General features: G+C 42.1%; 1 protein-coding gene across 4 annotated transcripts in view; it reads right to left on the bottom strand.

The window, feature by feature from the left end:
• Positions 1-210: 210 nt before the first annotated feature.
• LOC121434140 (enoyl-CoA delta isomerase 2) overlaps positions 211-24,621 on the bottom strand; it is a 39,525-nt gene continuing 15,114 nt past the window's right edge. The window contains exons 1-10 of one of the 4 annotated variants that reach the window (XM_041632961.1): positions 19,405-19,623; positions 18,588-18,750; positions 13,097-13,195; positions 11,810-11,998; positions 11,290-11,359; positions 9,218-9,317; positions 7,815-7,935; positions 2,667-2,756; positions 1,145-1,288; positions 211-527 (exon numbers count right to left, since the gene is read on the bottom strand). In XM_041632961.1, coding sequence (XP_041488895.1) covers positions 372-527; positions 1,145-1,288; positions 2,667-2,756; positions 7,815-7,935; positions 9,218-9,317; positions 11,290-11,359; positions 11,810-11,998; positions 13,097-13,195; positions 18,588-18,750; positions 19,405-19,448 — 1,176 coding nt within the window. In that variant the 5' untranslated portion in view covers positions 19,449-19,623 and the 3' untranslated portion in view covers positions 211-371. Of the gene's footprint in view, positions 528-1,144; positions 1,289-2,666; positions 2,757-7,814; positions 7,936-9,217; positions 9,318-11,289; positions 11,360-11,809; positions 11,999-13,096; positions 13,196-18,587; positions 18,751-19,010; positions 19,035-19,220; positions 19,624-24,621 lie in introns of those variants that run through there. The other 3 variants (XM_041632957.1, XM_041632958.1, XM_041632959.1) reach the window with 3 other exon arrangements.

Below are 24,621 nucleotides of genomic sequence, written 5' to 3'. Positions count from 1 at the left end.
TCCAAAGACTGTTGGTGTTTGGCCCCATTTACTCAGTCACTATGTGTGGATGGTAAATTGTTACCGTAGTGTCAGAGACGTGAACTCAGAATGTCAGGCTCTAGACATTTTTCAGAACAGGTCCCCAAGAACGCTGTCTTAGGGTTCATTCATTCATGTCAAGCAATGTACGACTTTCTATCACCAAAAACTTTCATGAACTCTTAAGGCTTGAGGTATGAAAATTTTTATTTGCCAGCGCTGTGAGGCCTTCTCATTACATTTGCTGTGTTAGTCAAGGAAAAGGCACAGTGAAGGGTGCTGTTCATATACCAGAAACCGGAACTCACGGCACACCCTTCCTTTGAGAAGTCTAAATGCGGGGGTGGGCGTCACAGCTTTGACTTTCTGGACATGAAGCTCATGATAGCATTGATGCATTCCTCTGACAGCCACCTTGCTTTGAGGGTACTGCACTCTTCAGCATTAACCGCGTGGAGCTTTTCTTTCTCATTTTTTCTGATCAACTCTTTGGAAATTCTCATGGACTGATGAAACAAAACCAGCAAGAAATTATTTCAACAAGAACAGGATCAGTCTATTCCTGCCATCCACTGTAATGAACTTATGCTTTTTGATTTTACTAAGACATGTATAATCGGGTTTACCTTTAAGGTACAAAGAGATGATTCTATTATTTAAGGTACACAGAGAGCTCTGTTACTATACATTTCTAAACAGCCCTAGATAGATACAAATCTTCTGGTTCCAGGATAACACACTCAACAGCAAGGATGTAAGAACAATCAGCCACGAGCTACTACCTATACAAACTGATGTGCTATAGAGTGTGGTCCCCTAAATATACTCAACCTCCTCACCTCCCACCTGAATCCCAAAGTAAAAAAGCTGGGTGTCTACTGGCATCCTCCTGGAATCATCTTCATGAAGGACCTTGCAGCATGGAAATGAAATGTCTATCTGGTAAGTTCTCTTTAAAAAAAAAATCACTATTCCCAACATTATAGTAACTCTTAACAAAATTCAGAGGTGCTTAAAGCCAACTGAAGACATGTCTTGTCTTCTTAGGATGTGTCCTCCTAAGGCACATTTTCCCCTTGGGAAATCATTTCCCCATTCACACAAGTAAAAGTCAAATACTAACGTTTGGTGGGAGCTTCGCATATGCTTTCAGCCTGGTCCAGATCTCTTTCTTAAAAGTGCTGTCAGGAAAAACATCATTGACGAGGCCTTGAGCACAGGCCTCTCTTGCTGTAAGCTTCTTCCCAAAGAGAAGCATCTCAGTTGCCTGAAATGCAAAGAAAGATGTGACCCCAGCTTAATAAAGAAAGGCTTCAGCTGACATCAGAACAGCCAGCTACTGGGAGATGCAGATATACTCATAGCACTTAAGGTTGCCTGTCTTCCACAGGAACAGGCAAACCAATGACCACACTGGACAAAGGTTTTCAAATAGCTGAGACTATAACTGGTTCTGCCTCTCTAGAAGTTAGAACAGCAGATTCTTCTGCGAAGATTTGCATTGGAGAGGCAAGAATGTGAAACCCAGGACAGAAAAGGCCTGAACCCCTAGTAGCTATGAAACACTGTAAACTATGATAAAAAGGAGTAGGGTAGAACAATTGCATCCATAGGGTCAACCTTTGAGGTATTCAGAATCCATTCCCTTTACTGGTTGTTGTAATGGTTGACTCTGAATTCTTCTTCCCCTGCACAGGTACTCAGATTACTTCAGTGGGAATGAAGGGACATGGGGAGAGTTTTCATTGCACTTCAATAAAAAACAAAGCCAATGAGCAAATGTTCTTTCTATAGTTGAGACACATAAATAAATTCCAAAGGTCTAACTGTCTAACTCTGAAGAGCTAGTTCTGCTCAACTTTTCAAAGTTTAACTGATTAATAACCCCAGCTCTGTGACGACAGTACGGTGAAGTTAAAGTTTGTATGCATGTGTACTATCTATGTATGTATGTGGGGGAATCCACAAAAAAAGTCTAATAGTCACCAAATGGGCTCCCTTACCATACTGAGATGGCGACCAATGTCTGCTAAGCCCTTCCCTCTGTCCTTCCTCTCCAGTCCCATCTTCCTTCATGTCCTTGAAGTTACTCCACAGAGGACACATAAACACAAACACAGAGCTAGCTAGACCTGAGCAGTCAGTGGGCTACCTTGGGCGTCTCAACGCACAGCACAATAACTGGTAAAAGGCAGCTCTGACTGGGAGTCACAGTGACTATGACTATGGAGCTGCTAAAAGCTGGCAACTCCTAGAATTCACATGGCTCCAAAGAGAAGATGTCACCATGTCATCTCAAAGGATGTTGCTCATCCACACAGTTAGGTGGCTCTGAGCTGATCACATCTGTAAAGACTTCCTAGTCCCAGGCCTACAAGGACTGTCACACAGCTGTGGAGGACAAGGTCTTCTGCTGCCACCAGTGCTCCAGCTCTAGGTCACCAGCTGTCAGACACGGTCCCTGCATCATGAACTGCAGAGCAAATATCCTGACCCTTCCCTTACATCGGTTCTCCCTTTAGTCTGGGTTTTCCATGTAGCAGAGTAAATAGTCATCCTGAAAACTTTGCCCAAGGGAAAGAAGAGTACAGGATTGCCTTGGCAACAAAGACAACACACTATATTTTAAGTTTTTTCTAAGTTACCTTTGCTGAGCCCATTATCTTCGGAAATGTGTAAGACGAGCATGCTTCCGGGCTCTGGCCAAGGTGGCTAAACGGAGTATGAAATGTTGCCTAGTTGGGATTAGGAAGAACAGAAAAGCATTAATATATATAGAGGTAAGTCTATAATTCAACTCTGACAAAGTTATGTAATTACTATTTAATCTTAAATTCACAGTCTGGCCTAGCACTTAACCATCTCATGCATCAGCCTCTTGAGTAAAGGGATTACAGGAATGTACAACTGTGTCTAGCTCAGTATTCTTACTTGGTGAGGACATTAAAATTAAACTTATGTGTTATACTATGAATACACAATTCATTTCTAGTGTGTTATAAGTGAGGTTTTGCAAATATATAAATTATGTTGCCACCATCAATTTCAGCTGAGAAAATATTTCGTACACCAAAAGTCCCGTTATGGCCCCTTGTGGTCAAGCCCTTCCTACTACCCTTCCTACACATCACTATCTCCTCTCTGTCCCTGCTGTCTCTCCCTCCAGCCATTTTTTAGAAGGTCACATGCATGGAATCCTATATACAATAGATCTTTGTTTCTTGCTCCTGTCCCTTGGCATAAGGTTTGGGAGTTACTCATGCACTGCACATTGGTGGCCTCTTTCTCATCACTGCTGCTCTTCCCATGTGTATATGGCATCACTTGTTGCCCTATATCCAGTTAACACTTTTACTAATGTTTCCAGCATTGTGGCCATTATCAGTAGGGCCAGTCACAACCACAGACTTACTTGATATAATATATAAAATTCCCCATTTTCAATAATACCTCAACAAAGCTGAAAAAATTCTTTTTGGATTTGTTTTACTAAAAAAGAAGTAGATGTGAGTAGAGTCGCCACGCACCAACACCCCATACTGAGACAGGAGAGCCCCACTTTGTCCATGCCCTTATTCAGTTTCCCCAGGAGAAGTCCTTGTAGCTCACACACATCACTATGAACATAGTGCTGTCTCTTATGTTTTCTGTTCACATATTATCAGTAGCCTCAGAGTTCAGCTCTTCCATGGTGCAAGGAAGAAATCCATAAGGAAGCAAAGCTGAGCTTATCCTTTCTATTTGAGGGGTAAACACTCATACACACGATCTGAGGGTCATGTTCTTTACGTTCTGTTGGCTCTAATTCTACCTGTGTGGCTTCTAGTTTTCCTTTGTTTTAATTCACTGTTCCAATTCTTCCATGCTTCTCTCGCTTAGCTTAAATATATTTTTTTAAAAACAGGAGGCTTAAGGAAAAAGAATAAAGTTACAATAATTACATCTCATTGGTCATAGCACACTCCTTAGGTAAACGATAAGGAGACAAGCCATTTACCATATACCATGGCACCTCAAGGTTTCAAAGTTCCAGACTGACAAAGGGCTGGGGACACAGTGCCTGGGTGAGACAAGCTGCAGAGAGATCTGCACAGAGAGTCAGGTCTTATCAGTCATACTTGGCATAAGAAGGATTGGCATGGTTTTTAGGTTGCTCTGTGTTAGTAACTTTGCTTAGACATCTGCAACTCTGACTGTGTGCATAGCTGTAAAGTTTTTAACTTATGATCCATATACAGAAATATTTAGTCATGTTTGAACTTGCTCTGAGGTGAAAATGAGTTGTGTATACTTTGAGTAAAAGGAACAAAACAGGGTTATGTTTCACTTATAGTCCTGAGGGAGAGTGGATCTAGTTATGAAGCATATCCAAGTATACTTTCTATATATCAAAATTACACAGCTTAATGAGAAGTCATCTTCCTGACCAACATGAGATGCAATTGTGAGATTACATATACAAATCATATGAAATTACACACTTCAGTGCAGGTATTGGGGAGATACCATAGCTGCTTGAGCAAATGTGAAATTACAGACAGGAGACACCCTGCCTGGATGGGATTCTTCTCCATCAGAGAATCATTCCTCCAGTGGGTTGACATCTGAACACTAGTTTTAACCTACTGTATACATTCACGGCACTTGATAATATGGCCTTTATGACTAATGATGTTGAGAATGTTTATGTCTACTTCTGGCTGTGTGTAGTAGCATCTTGGGTAAAGTAACTGTTAACATATTCCCCACTAATTTGTTTGTTTATTATTTTTGAGACAGGGTTTTTCTATGTAGCCCTTGCTGTATTGGAACTTTCTCTGTAGACCAGGTAGGCCTTGAACTCACCGAGAACCATCTGTCTTTGCCTTCTGAGTGCTGGAATTAAAGGTGTGTACCATCACCATCTGGCATTTCCCACTATTTTAAAAAGTAAATTATTTGCCTTCTTATATTTGAATTGTAAGGATTCTTTATAGACACAGGCTACGATTAAGTATTATGCAAAGAATTTTTACTAGTTTGTGGGTCAACTTTCCTTTTAAATAAAAACCATGTTTTGGATAAAGGATCCTTATCAAATGTAGCATAGGCTGGACTCTAACTTAAAGTAGTTCTCTTGCCTCAGCCTCTTAGAAGAGTGTTTGGATTATAGGGATGAGTTATCATACCCTCCTGGCCTTTTGGAGGTAGGGATGAGGAAGGATGTGGGAGAAGATCTTATGTAGTCCATGCTAGCCTTGTTAGATAGCCAAAATTGACCTTGAGTTCTTGATGGTCTAGTTCTTCTTCCTAAGTCCTGAATTGTATCCCTCTACCATATATACAGTTTCTCTTTGCATTACAAAAGCGTTAAGTTCCATTTATTTATTTATTTATTTATTTATTTATTTATTTACATGTATATATGCATGGGAGCATGCACATTTCTATGGATGAAGGCCAGAGGTCAATTTGCTGCAGTTCTTTTTCTCCTTCCCTTATGTGCAGTCAGGCATTGAATCTAGGTTGTTGTGAGGACTAGTTTTATATTAACTTGATCCAAGCTAGAGTTACCTGAGGAGATAGAACTGCACTTGAGAAAAAGTTCTCGTAAGGTTGGCCTGTAGGCAACTCTGTAGATTAATGCCTTGATTGATGATTTATGTGGGAGAGGTAACCCCACAGAGAGTGGTGCCACCTCTTGGCTAATGGTCCAGCGTGGTATAAGAAAGCAGGCTGAGCAAGCTGTGAAGAACAGGCTAGTAAGCAGCACTCTTCCACAGTCTCTGCATCAACTCCTGCTGCCTGGTTCTTACCCTGTTGGAGTTCCTGTCTTGACTTCCTTTAGCGATGGACTGTGATGTAGAACTGTAAGCCTTTCCTCCCCAACTTGCTTTGGCATGGGCTTTTATCACAGCAGTAGAAAATCTAAAGACAGTTGACATATGAGGAGCAAGTACCTTCACTAGCTAAGCTCTCTTGCTCAACCCCTAGACAAGCAGGCTATTTTTAATGCTCTCTTTCATGGTTTAAAGAGCCATTATGTTTCATTCTTGTATGGTATTTATTTCTCCTCACTGCTAGTTTTTGTACTTGATTCTTGATCGATTGCTTTACATATTGACTTTAAAAATATTTTGGAGTGACCAGCTTTTGTTGGATGAGTTGAAATATTGTTTTCTCAATCTTCCATTTGTCTTGATTTTGCCCTAGAGTTCTTCTGTCTGGCTTCAGATTCTAGAGTTACTTTCAGTATTGGTGGTTTAGATGACAAGCATGCTCATGCATATTTAAGGTAGGTATACACACACACACTAAAACTGCTGCTTTAGTGAAACCAATAAGCTCATATATTCACATCCAGGTATACTAATTATCTATTCATTTGCCAAAGTTCTTGTATAAATTCCACTATGATTGGCTACAGTCCTCACACTGTAATTTAGAAGCTTTGGCACCATGTATCTGCCACTGTGTATTCTCTGAACTATATGTCCCTAATCCTCCCACCCCCATCCATCATCCTACAGATTAGCTTTTCTCAAATGGTCCTGGGGATCTAGCACAGAGCATTTCCATTCTAGTTTACTAATCAACACATCCATCTCCCATGGGTATGTTTGTTTGGTTTTTTAAATTAATCTTTTTTTTTTGTAGTTTCTATATTTTTAGAAATTTTAAGTTTGGGCACTACAGAAAAATACTACGGTAAGAAAAAAATAAAACAAAAATACAGGTTTGGCATGGCGGCATCCACCTTTAATCCCAGCTTCTGGAGGCAGAGACAAGAGTATTTCTGTGAGTTCGAGGCCAGCCTGGTCTACCTACATAGTCAGTTCTAGGCCAGCAATGTGACATACTGAGACTCCCCCCTTTCTCTCTCTCTCTATCCCATTCACAACACACACACACACACACACACACACATGCACAAATACATAAACTCACAAACACACATGTTAAATACAGTGGTGAACACAAAGCTGAACTGTGTTGAGGGCTCAAATTTCTCAGGCTTTAGTTTTCTTATCTAAAAAGGAAGGAGAGCAGTGAATGACCAAAGTCCTTTCTCTTTCTAGAAGCCTAAATACTAGGCTTCCTGAACTAGGAAAAGAAGATCAAGCAATCCTGCAAGGTGTCAGTCATCTCCTGATAACTTTTGAGTAATATGAAAACTGAAAACTGAACAGCTATGTAGTCTGATTAAAATACAGAACCGTTAGAGTCGGGACAATGTTTGCAATATTGGTGTTTAGAAAAAGTAATGAACAATGAAGGACAAACACAAACTGTCAAGTTAGATTAGTCTTTAAGAACTATCTAAATGACTACATCTACTGCTGTCTTGTTTTATTTTCTGTTGCTGTGATAAAACACTGACCAAAAGCAAGTTGGGGAAGAAAGGTTTATTTGAGTTACATTATTGAGAGAAGTTAAGGCAAGAACTCAAGAATCAGAGGCAGGAGCCATGGAGAAACAGTGCTTATTGGCTGTCTCCTCACAGCTTGCTCAGCCTGCTTTTTTACCACAACCCAAGATTACCTGCACAGTGGTGGTACTGCCCAGAGTAGGCAGGGCCCTCCCACATCAAACATTATAGAAGAAAATGTACCACAAACATGCCCTAGGGCCAATCTGATGGAGAAACATTTCCCAGTTGAGTTTCCCCTCTTTATAAGTAACTCTCTTTTGTGGCAAGTTGACAAAAAAACTAACCAGCACAACCATTAACTCCTTGTAATATACTGAGGTTTAGTCACAATTAAGAATGGAGGTACTCACGGATTGACCTGTGCTTGTGGAACTAGACTTACCTTGTCTGATGCATAGACAGCATCAAACAGTCCCAGAAGGGTGACTGATATTCCTACAGCTGGGCCGTTAACTACTGCAACCAGAGGCTTGGGAAAGTCTATAAAAGAGTTTACAAATTCCCTAAAGAAATGGAAATAGAAAATCATTAATTATCCCAAAGTGGTACCACTAACTATAGAAAGAAATGTATAAATCTGATATGATATTACTCTATAGGGACACCTCTCCTGATTGGCCCAGGATCCCTATAAATGGCACCAAATGGAATATCAGATTATGAATCATACAGGCTAAGGCCAGTTCACATCTTGGTCACTGAATTCAGGGCTGTGGGCCAGCTGTGACCTGATATATCACAGTGGGTGACTACATGCAGAACTGCATATCACAGCTCAGGGGGACTGAGAGACTTGGCAGAACTGGGATAGGAAGTTGAAGCCCCAACCCTCCTTCAACAGCTTTCAAGACTCCTGCCAGTGCACAGCCAGCATCTGCAGTCACTGTCTATTCACCCTGCTGCGTGGGAACTCAGACTCCCTCTGCCTCCTCCTCACCTTACACTTTCCACTCAACCTCATGAGACTGCAGGATAGAGATGGTGGATCTATGGGAAATCATGATTAAGTGCATGAACATGGACAAGAGGTCATTTTACTGATGTGGGGGGCGGTGAGGAGATGACTCATTGGTTAAAGCATTTGCCACCTAAGTGTGAAGACTGGGGTAGAGTTTGAATTCCCAGAATCCCCATAAATTCTGGGTGGGTGTAGAGGCCTACTTGTAATTGGCCTCAGAATGGGAGCCTAGAGCAAGCATGTGAGTGATCTCTGGGTTTGAGACATCAAGTTTCAGTGAACAAAATGAAAGAGTACGCTGGCTAGTTTTAGGTCAACTTGGCACAAGCTAGAGCCATTTGGGAAAAGAGCCTCTCAGTAGAGAAAGTGCTTCCATAATATTGGGCTATAGGCAAGTCTGTGGTGCATTTTCTCAATTAGTGATTGATGTAGGGGGCCCAGACCATTGAGGTTGATTCCACCCCTAACTGGCAGTCCTAAAAGTTATAAGAAAGCAGGCTGAGCAAGACAGGAGGGAGCAAGCCAATGGGCAGTACTCCTCCATGGTCTTTGGATTGGTTCCTGCCTTCATGTTCCTGCACTTGTTTCCTTTGATGATGGATTGTCAGGTGGAAATATAAAAGGAATTTCCTCTCCAAGTGTTTTTGGTCCTAGTACAGCTACAGAAACTGGAACTATGACATAAAGCGATGAAGAAAATGTCTGACATCCACCTCAGACTCCACATGCACATAAGTGCACTTGTACACACATATGCTCACCACAAAGACACATGAAGTTGGGGAGCAAAGATTAACCCTCTAGGATCAAACAAAGGTCACTCTTACCTCAGTAGCACGGCACCCCTTTCAGCTGCCTCCTCCATTCCACCAGAGGTACTGGTGAAGTTAGTTAGGTCATTTCCACTGCAGTAATAGTCACCAGCTCCTGCGAACAGTCAATCAACAGAGCCATGATTCCTTCATGTTCCAACTCATTCTAGAGTTATGTGTAGGCTGTGCGCAGGGCTCGCTCAGCCAGTCACTAGTAGAACATGAGTGAACCTCATTTACACACCAGGGATTAACAAGACACTGGTATTAAAGAACTAAGTAAATGCAGATGGTGTGACTAGAACATGACAGATGGCCACGTGGTATGACTATGGAGCAGGCTCAGTCTATTGTGGTGTTTAGTGTGGAGCTCACACAGGAAGGGACAGCTGGACTAAGATCTGAACAACAGGCAAGGCTAGCAGAGATGGAACAGTGCACATGAGGTTCTGTGTCTGTGGTCTCCAGCGTCTACACAACAGCCTGAAAGAAGATCCCCCAGTGCTGAAGCAGAGAAAGAACAGGGTGCCGGGCGGGGGCTGCTATAGTCAAGATGAGTGGACAGACTGTGTGGGACTGTCTAGATTACAATCACTAAAGTTGTGTGATTATTTAAAAACTGTTTGTCTATGATGAAATGGTTACTTCGTAATCACTTTTGTTTTGAGACAGATCTGAAGTAGCCCAGGTTGGCTTCAAACGCCCCATGTAGCTGAGGATGAGCCGATTTTCTGTCCCTCCCTACCTATTAACTGCCAGTATTGAAGTCCTGTGTTACAATACCATGCTGGGGAATCAAAGTCAGGAATTCCTACATGATAGGCAAGCACTCCATTTCAAGCTACTTCACTAGCACCCTTAAATAGTTTTGATAACTGTAAATATTGGAATGATCCCAGGCCAAAAGAAGATATGATGGTTCCCATTTATGTGCATAGGATACATTCCAGATGGTCTACAAATCCCTGAAACATGGGCATGGTATCAGGCTCTACAATATGAATTGTGTATTTCTTTTCCAATTGATCCCCCATACCCTCAGGTTTTACATCTATGGATTCAACCAGCAGAAAATACTTGAAGACCAAAAAAAAAAAAAAGTCACCCATAATAAATATTCATGGACTTTTATCCTTGTGACTATTCTTTCCCAAACAATGAAATGTTTACTGACATAGCATCATTCTCTCTTAAGCATTATGACACCAAGAGGGGATTCAAGAGCCTCGGGATGTGTGGACTTTCTATGGAAATACAACATGATTCTAGACAGGAACATGAATGTGAAAATTACTGTATTGAGGAGAGTCATGGAACTAGTTCCCAGAGGGTGCTGAGGGTGACAGTATGTGCATACCTGTGATGAAGTTCAACATATATATTAGATAACATATTTATAGTAACAAACTTTAATAATAACAATATATTAAATGATGAGTTATTTAAAACATACTGTGAATTTTCTAGAAACTCCTACTTATTTCTAGACCCCCAGGTGACAACATGTAACTCAAATTTTGGGAGGCAAAACCCCTGAAAGAAGCATTCAGTTAAGACGGGCAACTGTACTGATGCCTCAGAATGCTCCAGATGCTCTCTCTACCCTGCCATCCCAGCAGACGGAGGCTGTCATATCCAGACTCCATCTGCAAACAGTGTGAAGCTTCTCTCCAGGAATATAGGACTTATGTAAATTGAGCTGAGCAATAAGCACTCTTATGTTTCATGAAGTTCACTAAGCCATTCTGTAAGGAACATCAATATTTCTGCATGTATCAAGAATTTGCCTTTTTTATTGTTGAGCAGAATTCTACAAACAGTTAAAAGTCAACCTGTTTGTGGATGGATGAGTTGTTTTCTGTAGTGACTCTTGGGATTCAGACAGCATGAGCTTTACTATGATAGGTTGGGACTGACAACTTATCAGGAGTAATTATCAAGAGTGGCTATAGCATGTGCACGATAACATGGTCCATTTATAAATCAATCCACTGGAGTGCTGAGAAAGACCTTCAGTCAGTATCAGTTCTACCTTGTAAGAAATTCCCTAAAATAGAAAGTGAATGAGTCCATGAAAATGGTCTTACCTGTGAAAACGGTTATGGCTGAGTTGTCTGTGCTGGCATTTTTAAGGGCAAGTATTATGTCCTGATACATCTATGTGAACAGAAAGACAGGGAAGCGAACAGTAAAAATGAGATCCATCGTCCAGTGGACTGAGCCACTGTATCTGTCTGCAAGCTTTATTTCAACCCAGTGCCAAAGTAATTTTTTTTAAAGAGTTACTTATTTCAGTTATATGTGTGAGTGTTTTGCCTTGTTTATGTTTGTACACTGCATCAGACCTGGTGCTTTTGGAGGTCTGAAAGAAGTGTCAGATCTGCTGTGACTAAAGGTACGGATGATTGTAAAGCACCCTGTGGGTGGCTTCTGGATTTGTAGAACCTACCAGAAACTCCCCAGTTCTAAACAATGTCTGACTCTGCTGATTTAAGCCAAATGCTCTAATCTTCTACAAAAATAGGAATAGTGCTGAAATTCTACAGTTGCACGAAAGAATGAAATAGAGAAATGAAAAATGTGCCCATGCCCTGGCAGGAGCATCACCTGGAAAGTTATGGCATTCTTTTTGGAGGGCCGATTGAACATGATCTTCGTGATGCCATCTTCAGAGGTTACCACAATGTCCTTAGACTCCTGGACTTTCACATCAGCTCCACTTTTGCCCTGGCTAGAGGCTTCAGATGAGGGACTCAAACTGGACACCAGATCCACATAGTTCTGCCTGGCAGTTTCCTGAAGAGTAGATGACAAAGACCTTTGGCCTTTAAAATAAGCAACATGAGAAACATACAGTGCTAATAAACATCACTATGTGATCAAGAGCAGAATCTTTGATTCAATAGAGGTGCATTGCAACTTCCAAGGTTGTGGGAGAGGAGACCCATATGTGTAATTCCAGCCACTGGGAGGCTGAGGAAGGCAGATTTTTGAGGTCAAGTCCAATCTAGACTACAGTAGTTGAAGAGTCCAAGAATAAGAATATAGAAATGCAGATACCAGAAATAAGAATATATAAATAAAAAAATACAAGTTGTAAGCCTAGGAGAATGAGAGCAGGCTTTTAGCAGCTTTCTCAGCAGTTTAAGGATTAACTATTAATAGTGTTTGCTTCCTTTTATAACCCAGAGCTCTATCTGCAAGGCTGAAGCAGCCCTCACTCTGCAAACTGAGGGTCAGCTTTTAGACAATCCTCTGGCCACTCATGACCAGCAATTGATGTGAGCTGAGTTAACTTTTAATTGATGGATTGTACGTGACTTCTGACCTTTTGGTTGCTCATTTTCCCATACCCTTCCCTGCCATGAGAAACTGGCAGCATCAGGGTAGGTGCAGAGCCTTGGTGAACACTATGAAGGAACACCAGGGGAAAATAATGGACTAAATATGAACACTAGTTTAACTGAAAAACTCTGTAAATGGAAATGCAAAGAAGGGCAACTTGTGTCTACGTTTCACCTCAAGATTGTAAAAATTCCTTTCTTATTGCCTAATGCTTATTGTTATAAAAAGGCAGGGGAGTCAAAAAACTACTGTTTGTCACAGCCTTACAAGCCTGAACTCTGGCTGTGGTCTCAGCTAGCTGATATACTTTTTGTGCTCCATAGAGATTTTTTTTTTTAATTTTTAAATTTTTTTCCTGGAATAAAGTTTTCTTCTGGTTTCCTAGACTTGGGTGGTCTGTCACAATCTTTCTGTGAATCCCGCCCCTCCCCATAGACCCAACATAGGGAGGGGGCAAAATAAAGGAATTTCAGTGACTTACGCACAGAGATTTGCTAGGGGCAGGGAAACATCTAGTGAGTTCTGGTTAATAACAGGACACCAACTTACCTTTGGGAGGCTGCCAAGGGCATTCCATGCTTCCCACTTGGCTTTATTGACTAGGTCAAACACTCCTGGCTTAGGCACGTTACAGGGTCCATCTGTGGCCTACAAAGAACATAGTGGTGATTAATCTGGAATAGAAAGCTTTTGAGAAAGTGGCCTAGAAGCTAAGAGTTCATCAGTTTTGTATCTCTGATCATTTGTCACAAGTGAAAACACTGAGCCAATTTTCAAATCACAAAATTTGAAAGTCCACACTGTCTAAAGTCCTCTCTATGGGGATAGAAACAGGAATTTAGTGATAAACTCCTGCTAACTGCTCAAAGGGCTGTAGCTCGTGCAGGTAGGGATGGTGTCTTCAGTTCCTGGTCCCCAGGAAGCTTAACTGAATAGCACTCCAAGAATACAAAGAAAACTGATTTTGTGTGAGGGCAGGTAGGGTGCATATCCTGAAATGAATTAACATCCCACTCAGCTACTTTTCAGAAGAGATTTTCAAACAATTGAAAATGTATAAATTATGCCCTGGAGTCAGTTCATGGAGAACAGGAGAGACTTGGAGATGACAGGAAGTGGAGGCTTTGCTCATCCAAAGTCACCCACTGTGGTCAACCATCTGGGAAGTGACACAAAATCGAGTCCACAAAGGGCTGCACAGAATTCCCTCTGCCAATGGGAAGCTAAGGACCTGCTGGAGATTACAAGTACTGGCTTCTATTTGTTCCTGGTCCTTGCATTTCTCCATCCAAACTGCTGACCAGTCAGTCCTAACTCCAGACAGACAGCAAAGCTTAAGGCTGTGCAGTTTCTAAGACCACCTCAGTTCACATCCACTAAAAACACTCACAGAACTTTTGCAAGCTGGGGTATTCATGGTTAAAGTTCCTCACATGGAAAAAAAAAATAGAAACTTAACTAACAGAGGGCAAAAACTCACAGAATAGAGTTCAGAGGTGAAGTCAATGTGACACTTCTATTGTCTTCTCTCCAAGAGTAATGAAGGGGAAAATCCCCAGACTGATGGATACATGAAAATACAGATGGACTATTGCCAATGAAGAAGTTCTCTGCAGTTTCCGTGTCCACTCTTTGCCAGAGCCCTAACCCATAGGTCAACCTACCTACCCTGAGACCACCATATACCTTAAATCCAGAGCTAGACTCTAGCAGCTGAGGGCAAAGTCTTTTTGGAGAAGTAAAATTTTTGAATGTACACTTCCATTTTTTGAGTGAGGGTTTTTATTGCTGTGATAAAAGTACTCTGACCAAAAGCAACTAGGGGAGGGGAGTGTCTATTCCAGCTTCTTCTCAACACCTCATGGAACCTTGTCAAAAATTGACCACATACTTGGTAACAAAAAACCTCAACAAATACAAAAAAAAAATTGGAAGAACCCAAAGTATCTTATCAGATCACCATGGTATAAAACTAGAAGTCAAAAGCAATACTAATTCTAGAAAACCCACAAACACATGGAAATTAAACTGTGCTCATCTGAAGCATCAATGGGTCAAGGAAGAAATAAAGAGATAAATTAAAGACCTTCTAAAATTCAATGAAAATGACCACACAACATACCCATGTTTATGGGACACAATGAAAGCAGTGTTAAGAGGAAAGTTCATAGCACTAAACGCTTACATAAGAAGCTGGAAAAATCCCACACTAGTGAATTAACAGAATATTTGAAAACTTTAGAACAAAAATGAGCAAACTCACCTAAGAGAACTAGATGACAGGAAATAATCAAAGTGAGAACTGAAATCAACAAAATAGAAACAAAGAAAACAATACAAAGAACCAATGAGATAAAGAGCTGGTTCTTTGAGAAAATCAATAAAATTGACAAACCTTTATCCAAACTAACCAAAAGGCAGAGAGAGAATATCCGAATTAATAAAATCAAAAATGAAAAGGAGTCATAACAGACATGGAGGAAATACAGAGAATCATCAGGTCATATTTTGAAAACCTGTACTCCACAAAATTGGAAAACTTAAAGGAAATGTACAACTTTCTGGTAAGTAAATATCACTTACCAAAATTAAATCAAGACCAGATAAGCAACTTAAGCAGACCTATAGCTCTGAGTTAATAGAAACAGTCATCAAAAGTCTCCCAACCAAAAAAAAAGCCCAGGACCAGATGGTTTCAGCTCAGAATTCTACAAGACTTTCAAAGAAGAGCTAATACCAATACTCCTCAAATTATCCCACACAATAGAAACAGAAGGAACATTGCCAAACTCTTTTTATGAGGCTACAATTAACCTGATACCCAAACCACAGAAAGACATTACTTAAGCAAGAGAATTACAGACTAATTCATGAACATTGATGCAACAATACTAAATAAAATACTGGCAAATTGAATCCAAGAACACATCAGAACCATTATTCACCATGATCAAGTTGGCTTCATCCCACAGATGCAGGGATGGTTCAACATATGAAAATCTGTCAATGTAATCTTCTATATAAACAAGCTGAAAAATGAAAACCACATGATCATCTCATTAGATGCTGAAAAAGCATTAGGCAAAATACAACAACCCTTCATGATAAAGGTCTTGGAGAGAGCAGGCATACAAGGAACATACCTAAACATAATTAAGGCAATACAGCAAGCCAACAGCCAACATCAAACTAAATGGAGAGACATTTCCAGAGAGTCCACTGAAATCAGGAACAAGGTTGTCCACTCTCTCCATACCTATTCAATATAGTTCTTAAGATCCTAGCTAGAGCAATAAGATACCAAGAGGAAATCAAGGGGATACAAATTGGAAAAGAAGAAGTCAAACTCTCACTGTTTGCTGATGATATGATAGTTTATATAAGTGATCCCAAAACTTCTACCAAGGAACTTCTACAACTCATAAACACTTTCAGCAATGTAGCAGGATACAAGATTAACTCAAAAAAGTCAGTAGCCCTCCTGTATACAGATAATAAAAGGACCAGGGAAGAAATCAGAGAATCAACACCCTTCACAATAGCCACAAATAGCACAAAATATCTCAGAGTAACTGTAACCAAACAAGTGGAACACTTGTATGACAAGAATTTTAAATCTTTGAGGAAAGAAATTGAAGAAGACACCAAAAAGTGGAAAGATCTCACATACTCTTGGGTACACAGAATTAAGATAGTAAAAATGGCAATCTTACCAATCTACAGATTCAATACAATGTCCATCAAAATCCCACCAAAATTATTCAAAGACCTTGAAAGAACAGTACTCAACTTCATATGGAAAAGCAAAAAACCCAGGATAGCCAAAACAATTCTGAACAATAAAAGAACTTCTGGAGGCATCACAATCCCTGACTTCAAACTCTACTACAGAGCTACAGTACTGAAAACAGACTGGATTTGGCATAAGGACAGACAGGAGGACCAATGGAACTGAATAGAAGACCCGGATATCAATCCACATATCTTTGAATACCTGATTTTTGACAAGAAAGCAAAAAATATCAAATGGAAAAAAGAAAACATAGTTAACACGTGGTGCTGGCATAACTGGATATCAACACGTAGAAGGATGAAAATAGACCCATATCTATCACCATGCACAAAACTCAAATCCAAATGGATCAAAGACCTTAACACAAAGCCAGCCACACAGAACCTTATAAAAGAGAAAGTGGGAAGCACATTTGAACGCATTGGCACAGGGAACCACTTTCTAAATATAACCCCAGCAGCACAGACACTAAGAGAAACAATTAATAAATGGGATCTCCTGAAACTGAAAAGCTTCTGTAAAGCAAAGGACACGGTCAACAAGACAAAACAACAGCCTATAGAATGGGAAATCAGACAGAGGTCTGATTTCCAAAATATACAAAGAACTCAAGAAATTGGACACCAAAAGAACACATAATCCAATTTAAAAAAAATGGAGTACAGATCTAAACAGAGAACTCTCAACAGAGGAATCTAAAATGGCTGAAAGACACTTAAGGAAATGTTCAACATCATTAGTCATCAGAGAAATGCAAATCAAAACTCTGAGATTCCATCTTACACCTGTAAGAATGGCCAAGATCAAAAACACTGATGACAACTTACGCTGGAGAGGATGTGGGGAAAAGGGAAAAAAAGAACACTTTTGCATTGCTGGTGGGAATGCAAGCTGGTACAGCCCCTTTGGATGTCAGTGTGGTGATTTCTCAGAAAATTAGAAAACGCCTTTCCTCAAGACCCAGTAATACCACTTTTGGGTATATATCCAAAGGATGCTCAATCGTGCCACCAGGACATGTGCCCAACTATGTTCACAGCAACATTGTTTGTCATAGCCAGAATCTGGAAACAACCTAAATGCCCTTTGACTGAAGAATGGATAAGGAAAATGTGGTACATCTACACAATGGAGTACTACATAGCAGAAAAAAATCAACACCTGGAATTATTCAAAAAAATTGATGGGGCTAGAAAACTTTATTTTGAGTGAGGTAACCCAGACCCAGAAAGACAATTATCACATGTACTCACTCATAGGTGGTTTTTAAACATAAAGCAAAGAAAACCAGCCTACAAACAACAATCCCAGAGAACTTAGACAACAATGAGAACACTAAGAAAGACTCACATAGAGCTAATTCATATGGAAAGTAGAAAGTAGAAAAAGAAAAGAGCTCCTGAGTAAATTGGGAGCATGGGGACTTTGGGGAAGGATTGAAGAGGGGAGGGGAGAGGCAGAAAGGGGAGCAGAGAAAAACGTAGAGCTCAATAAATATCAATAAAAGTAAGTATATAAAACAAAAAACCACCAGGACACCCACACAGAGACACTGATGCTAATCGCCTAGAAGAAATGATAAAAATAATATATGGTAACACAGGAGTCCAGGCTGGCAGACTTATGAGTGAAGTCTTTCCATTATAATGGAATAAGTTCCTCAATGATTATAAAATTTTTCAAACATTCACAAATACATGAGTTGTAATATCCCATTGACAGTTATTAAATTTTACCTTATGTGCTTCACCTATTTTCTTTTTTGTTCATTTTAATTGGTTTCAAACATCCCAAACACCTCCACCCTTAAATACTTACTTTCCATTTCCCCAGAACACCAACATTTTATTATATAAACATGGCACCATTAACAATATCCAGGATACCACTAAATAATAGTTAGTAAAACTCAGTCAATATTCAAATTTCCCCAACTGCCCTGAAACACCTTTTCAGTAATTACTCTACTCAGGAAAGACTCCAAAGCAGAGGTCCTAAACATGTAAACATGAATGTTCTTTCTTTCAAGTCTTTTTATTCTGGAGAGAAGCAGAGGGGCAACTCGGTGCTTTGAAAGTATATCAAGACCCAACCTAGAAAGCAAACCTAAACAAAGCCTGCATCACAAGCCACAAAGGGTGACAACCATGCAGCCCAACCATGCAAAGCTGCCTGTTAGAAACATATCAACTTCAGGAATGATTTGCTCCAAATGTGTATAAATCACATCTGACCTCAGCCCATTACCTGCTTATACAGCGCATAGAGTTGCAGCTTCACTTGGTTTCCTGGGTCCTTCTTCAAGAGTTTCACTTGGTTCATTGCATTTTCAAAGTCCTGCTGACTGGCTCTCATCTTTGGTCTGCCCAAGTGCACCTGAGCCACTGGGAATCTAAAGACCTGCGGGAGACTACAAACAGTGGTTTTTATTTGTTCCTAGGTCTTCCTTTCTGCAGCAGAATTACCCACTGGTCCCAAGCCCTATTAATCAGGATTTTCTATAAGTCAGCAACTTCCCACAGACTGGCACAAACTTTTTCAAATGACGTGTAGGTTTTGCCTTTAGAGAAAGTCACTCATGCCACCACCGCTTTACTGCAACCACCAGACTCCAGGCTTTGCTCCTGGGGCGAAATTTCTTTGGGTTTGTTTCATTTAGGTCGCTCTTACCAGCCACTTCTCTGACTAGTGTTTGAAAACCACGATAGTGATAACGGATTGCTCCTGTGCAGTGTTCAGAAAACTGGCAATCTTGGTCACAGTGCAGCCTTAGAGCCCTAGGAAGTTCCGGGTTCGGCCTGCAGGCATGGGCGCCTCCCAGAACCAGAGCTTACAGCTCTCCCTGCTTGGCAGAGGTGGGCAGAGCGCGTCCATTCTTACCCTTCTGACTTCAGCGGAGGAAGGACATTCGAGGTCCCTATTTAGAGCTCTCTCGCTGCCAAACCGCCAAAGGAGGATCCTGTTGTCCTGCTAGCCAGATCAGGTGACAGAGCGGGCGGCTCCGCGGGCGGGCGACAAACCTCGCTGGCAACTTTGGGCCAGAGAGCCGAGGCTGCCGGCTTACCTCGGACACCAGCGCCGCACCACTCTCCAGGTCACTGCCGCCATTGCTAGATGCTCAAGACAATCTGATCCCTGAGGCTTAGACCCAGAAGAAACTTCAAGCCGCGACCGGGAGAGGGCGGAGCCAAATGTGAGCTCTGGTCGTAGGCGGAGCCAAGGGGTGAGCTTGGGCAGTGAAAGGAGACCGGTAAGGTGGGGAGGGCAGAGCGCGGCTAGACTGTGAGCCCCAGGCAGGAGTGTGGCTGGCCTCTCTGTCAGAGCCTGAGCTCTGAATGGGCGGGTTTCAGGGAGGAGCCCAGAATTTCTGGACCAGGTCCAACTTGGTACAAAGGTGACTGGCACAAGACTGGCAAAGACGGCTGGAAGCAGGAGTAAAAAGGCAGATCGCTGGGATCTGGGAATTTTAATCAGAGATCCTAAAGCATGTTCATTTAGAAACCCGATCATTTCTCAGCATGATCAGTTAGGAGCACATTTCTGAGCACGCTCAGTTTAAGGTCATGGAGCACGTGTTTAAAAGATTAAATGAACAAAAATGCCCCCTGGACATGCTTATCTTGCACAATAAAGTCTAAGAGGAACATGGAAGGACACTGTTCAAGTTGCATTAGTGTAGGCGTTTGTACCTGAAGGTGTCAGCCTTGCTTAGCAGCTAACCATATGAGCAGGGGCCATGTCCTGTGAACGCAGTGTCTGACTGCAGACAGGGTAGTAATGGGGCAGTTCTCAATGAAAGGGAACCACTGTGATTTGGGCAGCACTCCCTTTCAGCATGAGGATCACTGCGTCCAGGCTAAGGAGTTTGGATTCTGTGCTAAGAATAGTAGAGAGCCATAAAAGAGCTAGTTGGTGGGGCTAGAGAGTTGTCTGAGTTGTTTGAGAACATTTGTTGGTTTTGCAGAGGACCTGGGTTTGTCTTTCCTGAACCTACATAGTGGCTCATGACCACTCATGACTCCAGGTCCAGGGGAACAGACCCCATCTTCTGGCCTCGGCAGGCACCAAACACACAGATGGTACTGCATGTGTACAGTTATACAAAATCAACCACACATAAATAAACTAATAGATAAAGTTAAATTAAAAAGTTAAACGCATTTTTTAAAGGATCCAGTTGGCATGCCTTTGATCTAGTACACAGAGCAGTCAGAGTTGCCCAGCACATCTCCTGGACCAGAGTAAGAATGGCAGAATCCTCAAGCCCTCAGCCAGAGTTCTAATCTCTACTCTGTTGTAAGAGGACCAGGGCCTGCTTGTTCTTATGAAGACCTTGAGGGAAGATGTCTGGTTCAATTAGATCTGACCTTAGAGCCTGGTTGCAAGGACCAGTGCTGCCTAAGAAGTGATTTGATAGAGTCCCAGGCCTAGTGGTGACAAGAGCCAAAAAAATGTTTCAAGCAACACTGAATCTCGGGGGTTCTGCTTTACCTTATACGCTAAGAATTTTGGCAGATGTTTCTTGAGATGGTGGCATGGAACCTATGGTTGATGAACCTGTCAGCCAAAGTTACTGTTTTTATTTTTAACATTAAAATTTCATCAAATTATGTTACGATCATGACATATAAAATTCTAGCATATAGTGTCAGGAATGATTTGAATTATGTGCAAACAACAGCAAAGGCTGGAGTCTGAAAGAAGCCTGAATCCCTTCGTCCCACTGTAGGCTCCCCTTTATGGATCTGTTGTCCAGCTGTTTCTTGAGTTTATCTCCCCCTCCCCCACCCCACTCAGTCTTTCCTCAGGTCTCACTGTTTCTGCATTGCTGTAACTTGATCAGCCCTGCCTGGCTTTGCTTTCTTCCCACCTCTGCAGCCTGCTTTGCTCCTGCTCTCTGACTGATCTCCCTACAGTGTAACTCTGTGATGGCTGTGGTTGGAACTGTGGCCCAGAGTTCTCATTTGGGAAACATCTCTCAGTTCCCGTGTCGATGGCATTTGGGGGCAAGACCTTTGAGTAGTGACTAAGGTGAGACATTAACAAACAGCATGAAGGCCCTGGCCGGTTGTCAGAACCTTTTCAATTAGACATCCCTGCTTTCAGAATGCAGAACTGGATTCTGTTGTCTGTTATTTACCCAGTTGGAAACTTTTTGTTGTAGAAACATAAAATGGACCAAGACACTGACATGACTCATGATGGTCTCTTGATCCTTCCTCTGTCACTGGAATCTTGAGTGGGTCCCTTTGCCTAACAAGTAACCCAAACCTCTTAGTGTAACACATAAGGAAGGTCTTTGCGATTTGGTCCATAATGTCTACTCATCTCTCCTGCGTGCCCCTTCCATACATTCATTCACACACTCGTTTATCGAATTTGTTAGCTTTTTTTTTTGAGATAATCTCACTATGTGTCAAACATATGGTGATCCTCTTGCTCCTGCCTCTACCTCTTGAGTTCTAGAATCATAGTCTTGCACTATGGTGTACAGCTCTTTGTTTTTTATTTAAAACCATTTGTTTTGAGGCAGGATCTCCCTATAAAGGCCCTACTTGAACTTGTGTTGATCCTCCTGTCTCAGCCTTGGGTTGCAGGTAGACATCCCTGCCTGTTCTTTCCGTTTGGAAATAGGTGTCCAGCGTCTCTGGGTCTCTGCAGCCCATGCTTTCTCCATCCAGACACTGTTTGACGTGAGAAGTCTCTGACCCCCTCGTTCGCTCTAGTCTCCTCCTGTGATCCTACTCTATCCAGAGCTGGCCTATTTTCTAAGACAGATGTCACTAAGTTCTTCCAGACAAGCAGTTTGTTCAGCCCTCACCTGCCCCATATTAAATGCCATGTCCCATCTCTGGGCACCTTGCTTGACAGGAAAGACTGGCTGTGGTCATTTGTTGTAGAGAGGTAGACGGACCAAGCACTTTTTCAGAGGGTCTGAAGAAAGGACAACAGGAACTTTAGTTCTGGGTCCTCAAAGGAGTGTGTAATGGAAAAATTAAAAATGCTGCAGGATCCTTGCTGGCGGCAGACATCAGAAACGCGGCAGGTACCCAAGCAGTAGCAGCAGGCCATGTGGTGGCAGGAAGGGAGCAGTGGGTCCCAAGAGCAGCCATTCCCAGGTAGGGATGGGGCAGGAGACAACGTGGCAGGTCCTTGAAGGTGGTTGGTCCCTGGCAGCAAGCCAGGTTGCCAGGAAAAAGAGATAGAACTCATGCTGGAAGCTGAATATCAGCCTGTCTCAGCAGACAGGGGAAGGAGTGGGTGTGGCCTGTCTCTTAAAGAGACAGAAGAGATCATTACAGAGTGAATTTGGCAAGGCCAGTCTGAGGCTGGAGTCAATGCCCTGAAGGAGTGAAGGCTGCAGTTTCTGGAGCTGTGACTCTTCCCTCTGGGTTGTGAGTATCAGCTGTAACATAGTTGGTGTATGTCTGATTTCTCTTGTGTTCTTTTCCCCAGCATTATTTGATTTGGCTCTCAGCTGACCTTGGTGATCCCCCCCCACCCGCCCCGCTAATAGTATATAAGATGCTGAACTTCTTAATAAACTTCCTTGTATAAGTTGTCACCTTCCTAGTCCCTTTCTTTGTGTCCTCCTTGTTTCACACTTCTGGTGTTCTATTCAATACCTTGTTCTTTGGGACTCTTATTCTTGAAGGTTCATGTCAGTTTATTGAGGGCAAGTAAACTGTTGAAAATTTCTGTCTAGCCTGTGTGTTTCCACATCTGATGACAACTTCATGTCAGTTGTCACCCGTGGATAAGCTGTCAGACGGTGTTAACTGACTTCATGCTCACAGGCATTTCGTTGTCTGTGAGTCATGGCGCAGGCAAAGGAACTGGACTTTTGCCAGGTGCCTATGATGAAAGCATCAGGGAAAATCATATTCACATATAATTGTGGAGGGAAGGCACCTATTATGACTTGATTAGTATCTAAAGAGCCTCAGTACCCTCTGTTCTCCCTCGTGTTTCCTGCTTCATTTTCATGATCCTGCTTGAGATCAGTTAAACCTGTGTAACTCTGACAGAAGAAGTCACTTTATGCTTCTGTCTGTCTTACCAGTCTTCCCTCATCTTTCCCCTAAACTTTTGTTGTTCTTTTTAGAGGAAGTTTTATATATTCCAGGCTTATTTCAAACTCTACTTAGCTGGGGATGACCTTGACCTTCTGATGCCTCCATTTTTCAAATGCTGGTATTAGGTGCAGCCCTGAGCACGGAATCGAGACAAGAACTGTGCCAACTGCACCCCAGCCCCAGCCCCAGCCCCAGCCCCAGCCACCCCACTCCCACTTTTTTTGTTTTGTATTTTATGTTTTAAGGCTTAGTTCTACTCTGTACCGTGCACTGGCCCCAAACCTCCTTGTGCCGCAGCCTTCCTCTTGTGAGAGGTACAGATGTGCTCGGCCTAACCCTCTACCTTGTCCCTTCTGTCTCCTTCCTCCTCTTCTTCCTCTTCCCCACTTCTTGTCAAATCAGGGTCCTGCCACACAGCCAAGGTTGGGCTCTAAATCAGGATTGTTCAGCTTTTCTGTGATTACAGTGTATGCAATATGCTTTTCCTTTGCTTCATCTTTAACAACCACCTCCTCCACAGGGTGTCCTAGTAGAAAGAGGTCCTTGGTAATGCCCCCTTCCTTTCACATATCAAATGTATTCTGCTGCAAAAATTGAATGTATCTTTAACACTGGTACTCAGAAGTCAAGGGCTAATTGATCTTGATGAAGAAGAAAACAGAGTCATTGGGAATAAGATCCCCCTTGTGAAGTGCTCTTGACCATTGTCTTACTGTAACCCCCATTTGTCTCCTAAACCCCCTTTGTGCTGTTACGCCCCTGAAGATGGAGATCTGAGGCAGGAAGGACTCTGCTGTTTTCCTCAGTGCCTGTCACTGGCAGCAGGAATGAACCCATGCAGCTAACTGGGTGACCTAATGATCTTCCTCAAGGATGCAGGGTGCTCATCTACTCGAGAGACACAGGAGTTCCTTCATGACTCAGGGTCCTCTACTCAGGAGACAGAAGAGTGTCCCTCAGACTCATTTGCAGGATGTGGGAATGAAGCAGAAAGACAAGAGGACTCGGATGGAGTCGAGCATCTGCATCAGGAGAGGGATGTTATGTCTGTGGCTCAGCAGCAGCTGTGTGTGACCCAGGGACTGTGAGGCTAATCAGCTGTAGCTGAGTTTAGTGGTCAGGGACAATGCATGCTGCTGGGATCCCTGTGTTTTCTACAGGATTCTGCCCTTGAAGAGGAGACTGTTTGCAGGTGCTCTGTGTAT

This window comes from Microtus oregoni, unplaced genomic scaffold, assembly GCF_018167655.1.
Source record: "Microtus oregoni isolate MIOR12 unplaced genomic scaffold, Mior012 000042F_ref0000377, whole genome shotgun sequence".
Classification (NCBI taxonomy): Eukaryota; Metazoa; Chordata; class Mammalia; order Rodentia; family Cricetidae; genus Microtus; species Microtus oregoni.
This window is presented reverse-complemented; position numbering and strand designations above follow the sequence as displayed.